This window comes from Eupeodes corollae, chromosome 1 (genome assembly GCF_945859685.1).
Source record: "Eupeodes corollae chromosome 1, idEupCoro1.1, whole genome shotgun sequence".
NCBI lineage: Eukaryota > Metazoa > Arthropoda > Insecta > Diptera > Syrphidae > Eupeodes > Eupeodes corollae.
Window position 1 is genome coordinate 246567305 of NC_079147.1, and position 19967 is coordinate 246587271.

The window sequence follows — 19967 nt, forward strand, 5'->3', positions numbered from 1 at the left end:
ATAAATCCTAAGCACCTAGCAGCAATTTTGGCAATAACGAATACGTGATCATTCCATAAGAGGTGATCTGTGATACACATACCGAGTACTGAAAGTTGATTAGTTTACTGGATGCAAGGGCAGCTCATGGATAACGACATCGGGGGTGCGTTAAGCTTTAAGTAACTCAAAAATGGCTGTAAAGTTATAAAACTTTTTTTGAATGTACATACATTATTCACTTCAATTACATTTATATGCTCTGAACACATTCATTAGTACTAAAGACACGGAACAGCATTCTTTTATATATTGTTAAAGTTTTAGCCTGAACTTTTTATGAAATAAATACTTTAACTTTCTTTTCTATCCTGAAAGTCAAACTGTTTGGTCGTTTCATTTTATCACTTTTGATTTGAAAATGATTATTATTATTATAAGCTATTATTGCCTCAGTTTTATGATAACATTTATTTACATAGTTTTTTAACTAAATGTTTAAAGAAAAAGTATTGCTTGTTAAAATATAAGAATTTTAAAGACAAAAACTTACAGTATTAAAAACTATGCAATTATAAATTTGAAAGGCATAGGCCTTCCCCAAGTCCATCCATGTGCCTCTTTTTGAGGGTTCGTTATACCAATTTATGAATATTTATGATAGATCGTCACTCCATCGCTTATTCAATCATCTTTGTCTATTGTTTTTTATTTCCACTTCGTTGTCTTTAATACTCTGCATTCAAACTGTACAAAAAAGTTTATGTAATGATGTTCTTGTTTAACAACAAATTTCCCATTTAAAAAACTTCATAAACTATGCGATCAAAAATTGATCGTAAGGCTGCTTTCTGAAGAAAATTTCAGGACGAAAAATTCATTTTATGAAATAACAACCAAAATATAGCCTTATTTGTATATTTTTGTCAATATTTCTGCAGGTTCTTGAAACGTGCCCGATGAAAACCCTTTTATTCTACAACTGCTTTTGGATCTTTGTAAGTTCTTAAAAAGTATTGGGATACGAATAGATTGACATCAGTTTCCTGTCTCATTTCTGTGAGTATTTTCGTTCATCATAACATCAATTATGCTTTATAACTATGGATAATGTATAGATTCAATATTTTGCATAACTGTATAACTCTTAGCCTGTGAGAATACGAACCTAAAAATCAAAATCAGTTTATTTGAATTTTCATCAAAACCATATCCTATATGAAAATTAATTTATTCAAAGTCACAAAGTCACATTTATTTCGATTGCAATTTTATTCCGTTTGCTAAGTCTTTTTATTTTAGTGTATTTTTTTTTATTCACATTTTCATCCATATAATAATAATTATTGTAGTATGCAGATTTTCACATGGGAATTGTATATATGAACGATAAAATTAATTAATACATGCAGATTGAACGAGCAATCCCCAGGGACGATTATATTGTGGATGTTATGTGGTCCACAACTGTACGGCCAATAGGACGACGTGGTTCAGTGTTTTTGGTGAATATTGTAAATGAAATTGAACCCTTTTTGTATTTATGTAGAAAGGTTTTGAAATGTAGCCGAAAAGCTAGTTAAAGCATTTAATTGACCATGTTTATGAATTGAAAATTGAATACTATACCATCGATGTTTTGAATTGAATTCCTGCAGTCGTTAAATTGTATTTTACCATATATTTTGATGAAAGCGATAAAAGCTTAATACTCGTACAATATCTTTGTTATTTGTTTTAGTTGACATCCTGAACAATGTATTGAAACTTATGTGAACTGTACAACATTTGTTTTAGAATTAATGAGTGCATTGTACAATATTCGTTATAGGCTAATAAATAAAGCTGCAATATAAAGTAATCACATAATATAATAATTATGAATTGCTTTGCATTTACATCAGAAGAACCACGAAACTTTCTTAAAAGGACTTCTTCAAACACTTATTTTTTTTTTCATTTTTTTTTTGGTTATTTTGACGGCAATAACATTTCAAATGATTTTTCGAAAGTCAGCTTTAAGTTTTTCCAATTAATTCACATTTCTTAACCTAAGGCCATATAAACAAGGAAGCAATGTAAACTCACTTTAGAGTTATCAAATTTTTGAAGCGCAGCAGCAGTAAAGAATATTACCAACCAAAACTACCTTAATGAGATTTCTACGTTTACTTAATAAGTGCAGTATAAAGTTTGTTCTTTCTCTCAAAGTACAACATTAAATATTTAATCAAAGCCATATTAGTATACCGACGAGACGACTTTTTATAAATCTCTGTATTTTTTGTATGTTTTATTTTAATAAAAAGTTTGCACTATTTGAAAGGGAGAACGTCAGAATTGTTACACATATGGAATATTGCAGCAATTCGCATTTTAAGAAAGTGAATACTTTATGTAGTTTTTTGAAGTACCATAATCTTGAAAAAAAATACGGCTGTCAAAATTAAGCTCTTTTGGTTTGCAACAGAAATCAAACGGTCGTCCGCGTAATCCAAGTCCTTTAAATAGGATTTCAAAGTCCATTGGATCCCTCCGCTACCTGACAGAGCTGAGTGCAGTACATTGCTTATCACCAGCAAAAACAATATTGGCGACAGAATACAGCCCTGTCTGACTCCGCTTCGGATTTTCAAATCATCTGAAAAACCTACCATCGTGCAGAACGTGACACTTGGATCCATTATATGCTGCTTTAATAATAGCAATTAGTTTTTCTGGGATGCCTCTCCTCTGCGAAGAAGATATACTCCCTGTTAACGCTATCAAAGGCTTTCTCGAAGTCGATGAACAGCAGGTGTAGTGGTGATCAATATTCAATGCACTGTTCAATTATAATCCGCAGGGTGTTGAAATTATCAATGCAGGAGGATCCAGCGCGGAATCTTGCTTGTTCTGCACCGACTTTGGCCTCAAGGTGTTCTCTGATGCATTCCAGTATGACTTTTGCTACTACTTTGGCAACTGCAGGTAGAACACAAATTCCTTTCCAGTTTTCTCACTTTGTAAGATTTGGGAGCTTGACGATAATTCCCTTCTTCCACTCATGGGGGAAGCTTTCGTGGTCCAGGCTTCATTGACGTTGGCTGCTTATTAAAGTTTAGCGGGAATTCCTTAAATTCCTACCGCTTTGTTGTTTTTAAGTGCTTTAATTACGGCAACGATCTCATATTTACTTGGAGGTGCGGTGCGGATTCGGGGATTAGTTTTTTTCAGGCGCTTCAGAAGGTATCGTTGATTGCAAACTTACTTACTTACTTAAGGTGGTGCTACAGTCCTGTGTGAGCTAGGGCCTTACCCAACAAACTTCTCCATCTAGCTCGGTCTCTAGCTAGATTTCTCTAGTCTCCAAGTTGGGTGAGGCCACCTTCCACTTGTACGCGCCACCTGATCCGCGGTCTTCCTCTACTGCGCTGTCCTGTGGGTGTGGATTCGAAGACTTTCCGGGCCGGAGCATTGGTTTCCATGCGCTCTACGTGACTCAGCCATTTTAGTCGTTGGACTTTTTCCCTTCTGGCTAAGTCTACGTCGCTGTACAGCCCGTACAGCTCGTCGTTCCATCTTCTCCTCCACACCACTTCGATGATCACCCGAAGAATTTTTCTCTCGAAGCGACCCAAGGTGCTTTAATCCGCTTTTGTCATAGTCCATGCTTCTGCACCGTATTGAAGGACGGGGATGATAAGGGTCTTATATAGCAACACTTACTTTTACCACTCAATTGCTTTCTCAGTCCAAAGAAACAGCGGTTAGAAAGAGTTATTCTGCGTTTGAAATCAGCGCTGGTGTTGTTTTCTGCGTTTACAGCGGAGCCTAGGTAGACGAAGTCCTTGACTACCTCAAAGTTACGTCTGTCGATGGTGACGTTTTGACCAAGACGTCGGTGTTGTATGTCATTATACAGTTCGTCCCTGTATATGCTGTCATATGCGGCCTTGAAATCGATGAAGACTTCAGCTTAGGTATGGCAATCTTTACTTCATCTAAGTCGGTAGGACGGGATTATTGGCTTTCGTCGTCTATGTTGAATGCCTCTTCCTGTCTGACAGCGGAATTTGGTTCGTCGTAGCCGTTATGCAGCCTGCAGAAGTGATCCTTCCGTATCCTCAGCATTGACTGCGGTTTCACTATGATGTTTCCACTTTCGTCTTTACAGCCTTCGTTTCTAGTTGTATGTACGTGTGAATTTCGTTTCACCTGTTCATAAAACTTTCGAACTTCATTCCTGCTTTTATACTTCTCAACATCTTCGACCGCACGCTTCTCATGCTTTCTCTTTTCCTTCTGAGAAGTCGGCGTTCCTCTCACCTCTTCTGCTCGTAGAGCTCATGAGCAGCTCTCGTCCCTTTATGCAGAGCCGCTTTGCGTGTCTGACGTCTGTTGTTTGGCTGCATTTGCCTGCCGATATTCCTCATCAAACCAGGGGTTCCTTGTTGGTGGCTGCTTGAAACCCAGCACATCAGAGGCGGCTTATCTGATTGTATCTTGGCAATGTTGCCACTGGTTTTCGATACATTGTGTTGGAGGCAGAGAACTTCGAGAGAGCTTGCTTGTAACTCAGTAGGAAAAGGATTTGGTGATCTCTTGCGATTGTAGCCGTTCGACGTTGTACCTTCTCCCAGCACCTCCCTGTTTTGCCTTGGGTCTGGAAACCCGAAATGCTACCTTGGCTACAACGAGATAGTAATACGAGTCGATGTATGCTCTTCGGAAAGTTCGGACATCTATGATGCTGGAAGCGTGTCTGGCGTGCGTCGATCGCAATATGGTCAATCGCGTACTGGCTACCATGACGTTTCACCCCCCAGCAAAATCTATGAGCCTGAATTCGCTGTCGGAAGTGTTGTCGTGCAGGCTGTTCATCCCGATTATTCCACCAAAGATGTCTTCCCTTCCTAGCTTGGCATTAAAATCCAGGCCCAGGACAGTTTTAATATCGTAGCTAGCACAGCTTGTTGCTTATGGTCATGAGGCGCTCATTGATGCACCTTTAGCTCAAGACTTCTTGTCTAAGTCTGGCTCCAATGACAAAGCCGCATCCAAATAAGCGCTGCTGGTTTTCGCGGTACCAGTCACCATAGCAAATATCGCAGTTTTTCATCCTCTTTTTGACGGCCCATCCTATAATATTTCTGGATGGCGGTGATGTCTGCTTTATAGCAGTCTAGGGCCTCCGTCAATTCTTCGGCCGCACGTGGTCTGTTAAGGGACCTAACATTCCCATATTCGTTGTCCTTAATTCGTTTGCGTTGGTTGTCAACAGTAAATCAGTCCGTATCCGAGGCCTGTTGGTGCTTCCCAACTATATTCCTTGAGGGTGAGTATTATTTTTGAAAATAAACAAGGCAGCGGTATTCTTCACAGTGAGAAAACTCAAGAATGCAGAATAGGTTTTTGCACTTGGAGGAGATAATCGTTCTTTATAATTTTGGACAGTACACTAAAAATTCTTAGAAACTATAGCTCCAGCTATTTTAAAAGTGAATTAGTTTGATATCTCTTACATCCTATCAGCTACTTTTGAATTGATTTCTTGATTCTAATAACAGCCAATGTAACGCTACTTAAGAAACCATAGAAACTAGCAGAAAATTTGACCCACTTCCATCAAATACAAAATGAATTTAATGTTACCGAAATATAAAATTGTTGTTGAAGAACTTCGGTTCTATCGAAAACAATGGTTTATAAGTAGTACTAGGTGCTAAAAGGGGATCAAGAAGACTTTGGACATTTTTTAAGAGCATCAAAATCAAAAAATCGGTTCTCCAAAATCGTCGATTGAAATTTCGGAAAATTAACTGAACTTGTTGAATTATCAGAAGGATCACTGAAAACCATTTAGAGCAAATATTTGGGCCTAATGGTTCCGCAGCCAACGTATTTGCTTCACTTAGCAAGATTTGAATTCTGGGTATCGGCTTGGGAGGTTGCTCCGTTAAGAAAAGTGACTCAAGAGAAGTAATAAAAACTGAAACGAAGAAAGGAATTAAAGGCTTTAGTCAAAAGTAGAAAAAACGAATTTAACAATTCTGTTCCAGCATACTAATTTTAGCAGACTAAAGAAAGGATTTATTAATGAATGCTCGGTATTTTCTGGAAATCGACAACCTGCGATCAAAAGTTCCTATAACAACTCTGGCTTCAATTTTACTTTACTTTAAGACGATAAGCACTGCATTTTGAAACTCCTGTAGCTGTTATTCCTTACAGTGCGTACCTACGAGTATATGAATTCAAAGTGTATACATAGTTTAAGGCGTTATCCGTGGTAAAATATGCCAAAATGTTAAATAATATTCAAATAAATGGAATTCTTAGTTGTAATTCTCAAGCACTTGGCATTTTATTTTGTATATAAGAACGTAGTATATAGGTATAGTTCCTTACAGTCGAAATAAATATATGCAAAGAATTGGTTATATTATTGTTAGCATATGGCAATAGCAAATATATAATCAACAACAATTTTGTGTTAGTATAGAGCAACAAAGCAAAAGCAATCTTCATTAAGATATTATTGAATTTATTTTATTAGCCTCAACATCCTTTGTGTTTATTAAATATCCTGGCATTGGCGTATAGGTATGTAGTTAGTTAGTTAGTTGCTTGAAGCAATCGATTTATTCATAAGCAATTTACCAACTGTCACGGTTTAATGCATTCAACATCTACGAGAGTTTAGGTGTAGGTATATTCAATAATTCCAATAGGAAGGACGAGAAGGACCCTCATTTGTGGTGTGGCAATTTCTTAGACAATCCAATGACACCATGGCCACAAATTTTATAGGCAAGGCGTTTACATCAGGCTATACGTACCGCCACCGCCACCAACCGGGCATACCTTCCTGAGACCTACATATCTTCTCAGATGTGTGGTAAGAATAGGATGGTGTGGCATCGGTTGTGGGTGAGAGTGGCAGCCGGCGTGGTAAGTGATGGTATGGATGTTTTAAGGCAAACGAACAAAGGATAATCATAAATTTTCCAAAACTACATATACGATTTTGTTGTTGTTGTTGAGCTGGTTGCTGGTATCCAGTTATTGTAAGAGAAGGGAACAAGAGGATTGCGCATATATTTGAGTATTGATATAGTAGAGGTATGCTAATTGAATAGAATTGACCAGAAATCAGCTTGAATTTCAAATGTCCTTGTTACACCCAAGTACCTATCTATGCCTTCTAATATTCTGTAGGTTCGAGTATGTGTTGCACATATAATAGCGTGTATGGAATTCAAATATAAATTGCATCAGGAGATGCGTTACGCATATATCCTTTGCTTTTGTAAATCTATTTTATTAAGAAGATATTAATTATTCAGTATTTTGTTCGTTACGTATCTATGCATAGACTATTTCTCACGATCCTTATATTCAAAGAAATGATATAAACACAAGTATGAATGTAGATTTCATTTGATAGATGTTATCTTGTTGAACTGTAGATACGGTTTGGTTCGTATATCTTTGTTCCTTTTCAAGTGTCATACATCATTGATCAAATTTGAATTTTTGCTAAGGAATTTCAGATGAACATTCTATAGAGATTTCAATTGAAATTCCAAAATTAGAATTGAATAAATGTTGATACAATATAGCAAAACACTGATGGTGCAGGAAATTTTAAGTGGCTTTATGTATTATAAGAAAATTGAATAATGAATTTGCTAGATTTAAAATTTATTTTGAAAATAAAATCAAGTTTCTACAAAAACTTTTAAATAACTTTGAAAAGAAAGTCTAAAACATATTTTTTTTTAAATCCTACAAAATTAAGCAAAATAAAATCATTGGATTTCTAAGATTTTAATAAGTTCTATAGTTAGGCCAGGAGTATTAATTAAAGTATTAAAAGTATTGCAAAATTACACCTGGTAGACGGAAACAATCCGGAAAACCAAAATCCCGAAATCCCAAAATGAGGAAAATCTAAAATACAGAAAATCCGGGTTGGAATTTTCCGGTTTTTATATTTCCGTTTCATAAAATCCCAATTTTTAGACCCTTTTTTTATTTTGCATTTTATAATCCAGATTTTTTTAATCCCGCTTTTTGTAATCCCGTTTTTTATAAAACCCCTTTTTTACTGTCCCGATTTAACAATAATGTCTTTAGTGGTTTAATTTTTAAAAATCACATGACTTTTTAAAATTCAACAACTAGTTTTGATTGCAAAAAAGAAATTATTAACATATTATTTATTAATATGTATTATTAAAAATGTTACATTTTTCTAAATTCATTTTATTGTAACCTTTAACAAATTAAGGATATCAAACATTAATTATATAAACTAAAGTAATATTATTTTATAACAAAACAAACTCAAATCAATTAAAAAAGTTTACTGTTTTCAAGAATACTGTTTTCATAATTATTTTAGTTCGACGCACACAACTCAGTTTTACTCGGATTTTAAAGAGCGGGATTCCGATACGCTTCTTAATTTAATATTCAAACCTTTGACTTCTATTGTTACTTAGTTTTATTCACGTATTTTGTAAACAAACAGGATTTTAAACATCAGCGAAATTCTAATTGATCAGGATTTTGAATAAGCGGGATTTTAAAATACGGGACTTTAAAATATCGGTATTTTAGAAGAAGGGATTTTAAAACTATTTTTAAGGGACCTTCTAAAAACAGGATTTTAAAAAGTAGAATTCCTATAAGCTCCCCAAAAATCCAATATTAATAAAACCCGAATATCCCGAAATTTCGAAAAGAAAACAAATTTCCGTAAGGATAAAATCCCGAAAGTGATACTAAGTAATTTTGTTATGATAACATATGTTTACTTTCATTTGCCTATATATTTCGGGATTCTAGTTTTTTGGAATTTTGGAATCTCAGTATTCTGGATTTTTGATATTTTGGATTGTGAAAATCGGGATTCTAGATTTTCTGTCCCCAACCCTTTGCTATTAATAGAATTGGCTTCTATATAGCAGGATGATAGGAAAAATACCTTCAGGTCTCTGCGATTCATAATTTTAGTTAAAACCCCATTTTATCCTATCCACTTATAAAATACTGGTTCGAAATTCGTTTCCGGAGCGATTTGTTAGCACTATAACTGAAACCCGAGAAGTGTAGGTTTTTTTATTAGAATTTTCGTAAGTCTCGCTGACTTTAAGAGCTGCGCTTGACTTGCTGAGTTTTTGCTTTAAAGCTTCTTTGACTTTAAAAAAAGACGTCCTAGTTACAATTTAGTCTATTGCACTTGGCAAAATTGAAAAGTCTTCTGTTGTTTCTTTTTTATGCTATAAAGCTCGATTATTCACCAAGCTAGTTTATTGCCTATTTTTGAGGTAGGTTTTAGAGAACAACTTTCCTCTAAAGCCTTATGTAAAATTTTTTAAATTTCTGATGGGATTTTGTCTTTACATCCCTTTGCTCTTGTGGACCTTTATGGTTTCTAGTATTAGTATAAAAGAAATACAAATTCTATAAGATCGCAGAACGTGGTTTTTCGAACACTCTCCATTGATCTTACAAAAAGTTACTAGAGTACTGACTATACAGTAAAATCAAAATCATTCATTTAACAAAAGCTGGTGTAATACAGAAGTGGTATTGATTTTTCGGTCCGTCTGAAAACATCACTTCTGTGCCTTTCTTGGTCTTTTCTATTATTACCACCTCTCAATCTTGGCATTGGAGATCACAGTATCAGAAAGTATCTTTCAAGCCGATCTTTTGGCATTGTGGGTACCTTCATTAGAAGTTCACTTATTGGTGTGCTTAGAGTTTTAATCTCATTCCTGTTGAAAAATTCTCGAAGCCAGTCAAGAGCTGTATAAGTTGTCATTGATCCTTTAGAGCCTCCGTAGGTGCTGCCTATGTTCAAGAAACCTTTAATATTTTCCTCATTTTATTTGCCAAGGAACGAGCTTGGACTTCTAGCTCTTTTAGAGGATCTCGTAGATGGTTTCGGGTTTTTCCGATTACTCAAGCTTGGACTGTCATGCCAGAGGTCTTGGGTTCGATCAATGCCTATGTCTTCCAATTTTTTTTTTCACGTGTACTGCCTTTTGCGAGGAATTGAACAATTATCCAAGAGTAATTCTTGTCATTAAAAATGATCTCTCCGTTTAGATTAGGCTTTAAACTGTAGGTCCCCTGAGTTCTAGTTCTCAACGGACTGTTGCACCAAACATGTTTTTTTAAGTTCTCTCATTCCTTATTGGTAGTGAATTGTTGCCGTTCGTTCATGTTTGTTATTACTGTCTTCACTCTTTAGTCTCTGAATGGATCTGTTGAGGGCTAGCTTCTCCATTTCTGTTACGAATTCAAGCAAAGCACCTAACCTTCCTCCAGAATTGCGTTTATTTATTTCCGTAGTTGGTCATATGCTTACGGCTGACTAGCTACCATTTCTACTTTCTACCTCCAGCGAAACATTGCATTGTATTCGAAGTTGCAGACAGGAGATCATTAATAAAAATGAGAAAGATTGTTGGAAAAAAACCAGAGCTCTAGAGTACACGAGTGATTTTCAAACTTTAAGCCATTTAATACTTGATGTATCTGAAAAGTTATAACTAATCCAATGAAGGCGAAATTCATGAAAATCGAAGGCACACATTTTTCATAAGGTGCTAAACCCTATCAAATGCTTTCGAAATATCAAGCGCAATAATCTTATTTTCTCCAAAACGATTTAAAGGTTTGCTTCTTTTTTTGGTCATTACAGAAATAACTGGTACAAAGACCATAATGTGGCAAGAGCTAATAAGCAATATCATTTCTTACGTACGAGTATTTGGCAAGGCAAATATTTTGAAAAATGTAGTTACTCATTAATTGACATGTGTCTCAGTTTTTTCTAATATTTTATAAAGTTGGTCGTGTTAGATGTTTTCAAAATTTGGATTTAATCCACCATTACGTGCTAGCGTTTCCCATTGTTGTACACAATTACTTTTCTTTATTAGCAGGTAGGAGAGTATTGTTTTTGGCAGTATTTGCTCATCCATTCTCATAACTTTCTGCACATAATCAAAGTGTAATTTGAGTGTCTCCAGAAAGAGTGGTGGCATCCCCGTCTCCAGATGAATCATGTAATTGGGAGTGCTATTTGGTAGTTTGAATACTCTTTTGACACAGTATCGTTGAAAAAATTCAAAAGTAGTATATGAGCGGTATCCCCCACACTTGTGCTCCATATAGCGTGATGGATGTTGCAGTTGCACGTACGATTTTTAGTTTTGCGCTGTGGTTTAGATATTTATTGCCTATGCATCTTTCCCCAAACTGAACCGATAGCACGCTTTGCTTTTGATAATTTGGTTAAACAATTTTTTTCATATTGAAGTTGGCTGTGATAAGAACTCCCAGATATTTATGTTCTCTCACGACTTCTATCTGCTCTCCTTCATACTTCCACTGCTCACTTCTTGAGTATCTCCCTCCACCATTAATAAATAAAATAAATAGAAGTGAGCTCAGGATGCATCCTTGTTTTACCCCCATCATAGTTGCAAACTCTTCCGAAACGCATTTTCCATCCCAGACCATCATCGCTAAGTTATTGTCGTACAAGGCTATCAAAATTCGAATCATTCTAGTCGAAATACTGACCATATAAAGTTTGTAAAATAGTGCTTCACGTGGTACAGAATCAAAGGCAGCACGGAAGTTCACAAACAAGGTATACAAGTTTTTATTTCTTTTCAAATATGTACATCTCGGCAATATTCATAAATATGTGATCTATAGTTGAATAGCCTTCTCTAAATCCTGCCTGAAGCTCATTAAGTACCCGCGTTTCTTTTACCCAATTAGTTATCCTGTTGTAAAGTAAGGCACTAAAAAGTTTCGAAGAAGTATTTAGAAAAGATATTACTCTGAAGTTCTGTGGGTCGTTATAATCTCCTTTTTTTGTGTAGGGGATATATTTAAGCCTTCCTAAAACTCATTGGAATATTCCCACTTTGGTATATTTTATTGTATTCTTCCGTGAGCGCTATTGCAAATTCAGGTGTACAGTTTTTATAAAACTCGAACGGAATTCTATCTTCTCCTAGGGCCTTGTTTACTTTCGAATTTTTAATAGTGTTCTGGACTTCATCTATAAAGTGAACGGAGCATCTAACATATCATCTAGAAAGAGAGGCACTGCGTATTGGTGTGTTAAAGTTAACGGTTCAGTATTAAGAAGATTCTGAAAATGGATTCTTAACTGTTGAGCCTGTAGGTTTGGAGCGATGGCAAGTCTACTTCCATTTAATTTTCTTACTGCCTTCCAAAAGTCAGAGGAAGAGCTAGCAGATCTTATCATTTGAACTTTCTTCTGTTCAACAGCTATCTTTTTAGAACGGCATAATTTCTTGTATACATATATAATTTTTTGAAGATATCCGAGTTATGTGATCTTAAGAACTTTAGGAGTGCAAACGATTTCTACCTTGCTTTCGTGCATTCGTTATCGAACCATTCATGTTTCTTTTTTCTGGTCTTATTTGCTGTGTTTTGTTTTGCTGGTGCAGATTTCTTAATTATATCAGTGAGAACTTCAACGTCTACAGAAACTTCTGATCTTGCTAAAATATCGAGTCTAGCATTAAGATTAAGCTGGTACAAATCGCGGTTTTTTTCATTCCAAAACAATTTAGGTAGCAAGTTGAGAAAATTTGAATTATTCGTGTAGTTTGCAGAATTTGGCACTTTAATTATAATTTCCATGGGCATGTGGTCAGAAAAGATTTGCAATCCTATTTTAAAGTCATCGATAATTGAATTCCAGTTTCCAGCAATAAAGCAATAGTCGATTACAGAGCATGATGTTCCACGTAGAAATGTAAACTCGCCGTTAAGATCGCTGTCGCAACTTCCGTTTAAAACTTTACAGTCAAACGTATCTGCTAAATCCATTATTTGTTCACCTTTTTTGACACACATTTCATCTTTAGATCTACGTTTTGCATCAAAAGTTGTATGGGTGTATCCGCTCGAAAAATTGTTCGGTGATAAACATTATCCTTCCGTTGAAATGTCCAATAATCATTAGGTCTGACGTATTTAAATTATTTAGAAAGTCATTAAGTTTTTCAAAGTCAGATTCCCAGTGGCTGCAGTTTAAGTAGGTAGGTACGATGTAACGGACACAACTATTTTTCTCCAGTTTGATAACACATGCTTCATTAATCTCTTTAAATTCGAATTCTACTGCTTTAATGTTTGTACGGTAGACAAAAAGCTCTCCACCACTACCTCTTCCAAAAATACTTGTTTTAACAGCGCATTTCCACTTTGCTTGCAAATACTCGTGTGAACGTACATCGAAGTTCCCCAGTACAGCGGTTGTTTTTGTTAGCTGGCATGATGTTGAATTTCCTGAACGCACTCCCTTTGACGTTTGAGCTTGACTTTTTACTGACATTTGATACACATTGTCTTGATTAAGAAGATCATTCATTAAATTTTCAAGACCTGCAGGCAGAGCGCCAAACATTCTACCTATAACACTTAATCCATTGTCGTGACCACATTTAAGACCTTCAACAGTGTCCCAAGTGAGCCTGTCGTCTCTAAGAACAATTTTCTTTTGTGTGTTTGCCACAAGTACAGCGTTTCTGGTCGCCACTAGCTTGGCCCTCCTTCTGCGCATGTTGTAGGGCATATCCTTGGTAATACGAATGTTTGTCTCCTTGAGTTTTGTCGGGTTTCGGAGTACTGCCCAAACGGATTCCCGACATCTCATTTTACCGATCACTGTCTCAGAACGAAGGTCTCGACTGGGAATGCTGTATGCGGTGTCTACGTCATTTATTTTACCAAGTAGCTCAGCATATATGAATTTTGCCCTGTCATTCATGTCAATGTTTTGATCATTAGGTAGGTGTGCGATTAGGTTTGATTCTGTGTTTTTTAGCGTAATTTTGTCCAGCTGCAGTTCTAACTGCTTATTTCGTGACTCCAGCTGTTGAAATTTGTTATTTATTTCTTCGTATTTTACTTTGATACTAGATATTTCATCTACAAGCAGCTGTAGATCAGCCTTCGACGCGAGTTCCTTGCAAAGTTCTTTGTTTTTTTCTTCTAGTATTTGCTTGAAAGTTTCCATACTCATGCCTGATATATTGTTATTTGCTGTCATTTCGAGTAAACTGAAGCTGGAACTACGCTTTAAGTTGTTAATATGCTCAAGGGAGGTTTCAATTATTCCACGTTTCTTTGTGTTCAATAAGTTGGGTTATAGAAAAAACAGTACAGAAATGGTATATATTAGTCTAACTGTTTTCTGATTTGATTCTATTGGAAGATTTTGAAACAAAAGATTCACAGAAAAGTCCTCTTACAAAAGAAATCAAATGTGCGTGATTTAAATTTTACTCTTATCTGAAGCTATCAGCTTTAACAAAACAATTCTCCTATAAGTCTTCTCTTATTTAACGCAAACAATCCAACCAAACACTTAAGATTTATAATCATAGATATTATACAAGTACCTTCCTCCATTTGTCTTTCCAAAAAAGGTTTTCCAACAAAGTTCCACCCCTGATCCCCAAGAATTGTTAAATATATCTAAGGCAACCCTCTTTAGATACCACAGCTTCCACTTGCTCTCTTACTTGATGCAATTGCTTGGTTTACTTCTTCTCTATAAAGCATTATATTATATGTACAGTTACCATATAGACTATAGAGAACATTTTGAAATCATGGAATTATTTATGTTGACCCAGTTCCCTTCAAAACTTTAAATCCTATAGCACTTGACAATTTGTAGCTAACACTGATTCCATACTTGGAATTCAAAACTGTTACTGGGACAAAAACAACAACACCAAACTTACCCACCATAGATACTTAAAGTAGGTAGGTACAGAAGTAAAGTTTTAATAAAACAAAAAAAAAACTAAAAAACACGAGCTGAACTTTTGACCTTGTCCTTATGGAAAGTAAATTCGGAACATGAGTTCTGAATTTAAGCCTCCTCTGAAATTCGAGAATAATGTGTGAGTCTTTTGAATAAGTGAATCGTAAACGTATTCGAAAATAAAATTCAGATTTAGTTTATCCGGACTACGGGTCTGGGGTATGGTTAACTTGTGGCAAGCAGTAAGCAGCAAGGAAGGGTGGTATGCCAAGGCAAGGCAAGGTTATGTGATTCACATAGATAAAGAGGAATAGGTACCTGATGATGCCTTCCTTCGTTCGTTCACACCCGAAAGCATTAGTCTTGTGTGCAGAAATTGCTCGAGATACTTTTTTATTCTCCATCTTCTTCATATGGAGGTATTTCCGGATGCTTATGGGTTGATTCTTGGATTTTAATGGCACATTTATAGATGGCAGACATAATATTCAATTTTACCCAAATCCAAATTCAAGAACGAACGAAAAAAAAATAAAGTGGAGAGATAGGAAGGATAAAAGGAGTCGGGGGGAATATGGATTATGGTTAATGTGCACTTTATGTGTGATGTGAGATGTTAGATGTTGGAGATGAAGGAAAAGGTGTAGTCAATTATGGAAGCGGATGTAAGTGCGGGATAAGCCATAGATATAGAATATATACATACAGCTTCTGATTTATCGCTCTATTGCGTCATATTTCAAGGATGCTGAATGTTGGGCAATATTCTTGAGCGATGATAAAGCAGAGGATAAATTGCTATTGATGAAGACAGCAAGACAGTAAATTGCTTCTTATTTCCCTTGTACTCGTATCTATGGAGGCAGTATATATGATGATGCCAAATGCCATAGGGAGTTTAATTTTTAACCACTCAAGCTTGATGGTTATGTGTGATATGAAACACATATGAACTTATATTTACCTTTAGATACAGGGTATAATGTAAGGTGATCATAAATAATATCTGATGTACTCGTATATCTGCAAGTGTAAAGAAAATTTAATTAAGGGGAAAACATTTTCCATTGGTTTGTGAAATTTGATAGTTCACAAGTTTCACATTTACCAAATTACTTTCTTGCAATAAAATATGCATAGGATAAATTATCAATTTGTGGATTCAGCTTTGAAATTAAAAAAACCTTATACTTTTCTCCTGAATTTAAAAGTTCAGAAAAGTCAAAATAATGAAAACTCAAAGACAGCCCAGAAAATTACATAATCTTCAAAAAATCGATTAAGGGAATTAATTGTCCAATAATTAATTAATAAATTAGAAAACACTGGTTTCAACAGAAAACAAGAAAAGATCAGGCCGCCCTTGTATTTTCTCTGAAATGGGACATAATGCGAAATTCTGAAGGAAGAGCGAAAACAACCAAAATAAGTCTTCCAAATTCGGCCAAAAATACTTTCGGAAAACATTTAAGCGTACAGATTTTTCGTATTACGAAAACCATCATTCTGTCCGTATTTCCAAAGTTCCAAATGGCAACCGTCATTCTCGAGAATATAAAATCTAAGATCGAGTCTACGCTCAAGAGGCATCAAGCGGGATTTCGCAGTGGTCGATCATGTGTCGACCACATTAAAACCTTGCGAATTATTCTTGAACAATCGTCGGAGTACCAATCTCCACTTTACCTCACGTTGTCGATTTTGAAAAGGCCTTCGATAGCAATAGTTGTGATGTTATCTGGAGATCGCTTGTTGCTAGAGGCATTCCTGATAAAATTGTTGCTATAATAAAAGAGTCTTACAACAGCGCAAGGTTTTTCGTTTTGCACAATGGACGAATTTGAAGTACGACAGGGAATGCGACAGGGTGACGTATTGTCACCGATTCTGTTCTTGCTTGCTATGATGATGTTATGACTGCTACGGTGGGTGGACACGAGAGACTGGGTATCCAATGGTGCCTGAAGGAAACCTGAAGCCATTTGGACAATGCTGACGACATATGCTTAGTGGCAAATAGAAATGGAGACCTAAGCCAAATGTGCCACCCTCTCCAACAAAATGGGGAGGTGGCTGGTTTAAGGATTAATGCCAGTAAGAGTAAGTTAATGCACACCAGCCGAAACCAACAACAACAGGTTATTGTGAGACGAGTGGCAGTAGAGGAGGTCACGCAGCTCAACTATCTGGGAAGCTATTTGGCACTCGACGGTGGAACGGACCTGGATGTCACCAATAGAATAAATAAAGCCCGTAGTGCATTCGAAATGCTTTCTAAAGTATGGAACTCCAGAAAAATAGCACTCCGTACCAAGTTTAAGTTGTATGAGCCTGCGAAACTTGAAAGTGCTCTGCTGAAATCGAGAAGGTTGCAAACTTCTGTCAACCGCTGTCTACGTTACATCCTGAACATTTGGTGGCCACAAACCATATCTAACGATGAACTGTGGCTCAAGACTGGACAAACAAAAGTGACTTCGGGCAGAGAAAGTGGTGCTGGATTGGCTATACATTGAGGAAGCCGGACGACAACATAGCAAAGCAGTGAGAACCTTGGAAAATCTGTCATGAAGGAAGCTCGGCCCCAATACTTGGGGACGTGGTCCGAGCCGAGGTATCGCGCTGGGAACAGATGGATATAGAAGGAACTGGTTGCCGCCCTATGCTTCAGGAGGAGTTAAAGTGCTGCTACTAGCAGCCTGAAACGAAATGAAGAAGAATTACGGAACAGCTGTGAGGAAAAAGTCATTAATTTTGGATAGAAAAAAACGCTTGGAATTTCCCAAAACGCTTTTAAACAAACCAAAAGAGTTTTGGAAATTGTGTGTTTTTTCTAATGGGTCTAAATTTAACATTTTCGGGAGCAATGGAAGGCAATATGTTTTGTATGTACAAATTTTGTGTCGAACGGCTACAATAGCAAGAGATCACCAAATAGTTCTCCGGCCGAACTCACAAGTAACCTCTTTTAAAGTTCTCTGCCGCCAACACAATGTATCGAGAACCAGTGGCAACATTGCCAAGATGCACTTAGAGAAGCCACTTCTGCTGTGCTGGGTTTCCCGATTATAAAAAATAATACAAAATCTTCTCTACCGTAATATGAAAACATCTAAATCCTATCGTAAGCAATTTGATAGGTTCTTGTCAGTATGGTCTTAGGCCATGAAAAGTCAACAATGAATCAAATATTCACATTACGGCAGAACCTGGAAAAAATCCAAACATATCAAATTGACACCCACCATCTGTATATCGATTTCAAGGCTGCATATGATGGCATCTACAGAGACAAGCTGTACAGAGCCATGACTAGTTTCATTATCTCTTCCAAACCCGTCCGTTTGTGCAGGATGACCATGAAGAATTCGGGCTGCTCCATAAATGTTGAAAGCAACTTAACTTAACATTTATGGGCTGGTGGCATCATTGGACCGTACTTCTTCAAAGATAATGCGAATCGTATTGTAACTGATGTGAATGGTGAGCGCTGCCTTGCGATGATATCTTACTTTTTTTGCCCAAAATGCAAGAGCTTGACTTGCATGACATGTTTTTCAATAAGATAGTACGCCTTTAGACAATTTTTTGTGAGGCTGTATTAAAGCTTATGTCTATACAGCCAAGCCCTCTTCAATTGACGGTCGCTGTTTTGATGGTTAATGAAACTTTTTATGTATGTATTTGTTATTTATTATTAAATTAAAATTTTGAAATTCAAAAATTTGGGCTTACTATTATTTTGGAAAATACATTTTAAAACTTTTGTTCATTTAAAAAATTGTTACCACACTTTTAAGAATCTACAAAATTACTTTAATCTAAAATTTTGAAATTACTTTGTCGAGTTTTATACGAATCTTTGGGAATTTGAAAAAACTTACTTACTTAAGGTTTTTCCTGTGTGAACTAGGGCCTCACCCAACGAATTTCTCCATATAGCTCGTTCTCTAGCTAGATCTCTCCAGATTTGCGGTCCAAGTTAGGTGAGGTCACTTTTTACTTGTGCGCGCCACCTGATCCGCGGTCTTCCTCTACTGCACTGTTCTGTGGGTGTGCGAAGACTTTCCGGGTCGGAGCATTGGTTTCCATGCGCTCTACGTGACCCAGCCATCTTAGTCGTTGGACTTTTACTCTTCTGGCTAAGTCTACGTCTTTGTACAGCCCGTACAGCTCGTCGTTTCATCGTCTCCTCCACTCCCCTTCGATGCATACGGGACCGTATATCACACGAAGATCTGGATGATAAGGGCCTTATATAGCGACACTTTGGTCCCTTGAGAGAGGACTTTGACACTCAATTGCTTTCTTAGCCCAAGAAACAGCGGTGCACAAGGTTATTCTTCATTCGATCTCAGCGATGGTGTTGTTTTCTGCGTTTACAGCGGAGCCTAGGTAGACGAAGTAATTGACTACCTCAAAGTTACGTCTGTCGATGGTGACGTTTTGACCAAGACGTCGGTGTTGAATATCCTTTCTTGACAACAGCATGTACTTTGTTTTGCCCTCATTAACCGTTAAACCCATTTTTGCCGTCTCTGCCTCAATACTCACAAAAGCCCCATTGACATCACGCTGAGTTCTTCCGATTATGTCAATGTCATCAGCATATGCTAGTAATTTGACAGTCTTTTGAAAGATAGTGATTCTATAGTGTGGACGAAGGAGCTCTGCACTATTCTTTCAAGTACGATGCTGAAAGAATTGCATGACAGCGCACCACCTTTTCCAACCCCTTTTTTGACATCGAAAGGTTCTGTTAAGTTGTTTCCAACCTTAATGGAGAGGCGTGAATTCTTCATGGTCATCCTGCACAAACGAGCTTGGCAGGGATGCCAAAACTAGACATGGCTCGTATACAGCTCGTCCCTGTAGATGCTGTCATATGCGGCCTTGAAATCCGTGAAAAGATGGTGGATGTCGATCTGGTGTTCTTGGGTTTTTTCCAGGATCTAACGTATTACGGGAGAGAAGATTTTATAGGCGATATTAAGTAGACTAATTATTCTATAGTTATTGCAGTTCAAAGGGTCTCCTTTTTTTAGGATTGGGCAAACAATACTGAGGTTCCATTCATCGGGCAAGCTTTCTTCCGACCATATCTTACAGGTAATTTGGTGCATGCTCATAATCATAACCAAGTGATCTCCAGCTGCTT

The 19967-nt window shown here is 36.7% G+C and overlaps 1 protein-coding gene across 1 annotated transcript in view; it reads right to left on the bottom strand.

Moving 5' to 3' along the window:
* LOC129949616 (uncharacterized) overlaps positions 1-19967 on the bottom strand; it is a 147086-nt gene that overhangs the window by 25628 nt on the left and 101491 nt on the right. The window contains exon 3 of the mRNA XM_056061185.1: positions 13216-14161. Within this exon, the coding sequence (XP_055917160.1) occupies positions 13216-14161 (946 nt within the window). The remainder of the gene's footprint in view (positions 1-13215; positions 14162-19967) is intronic.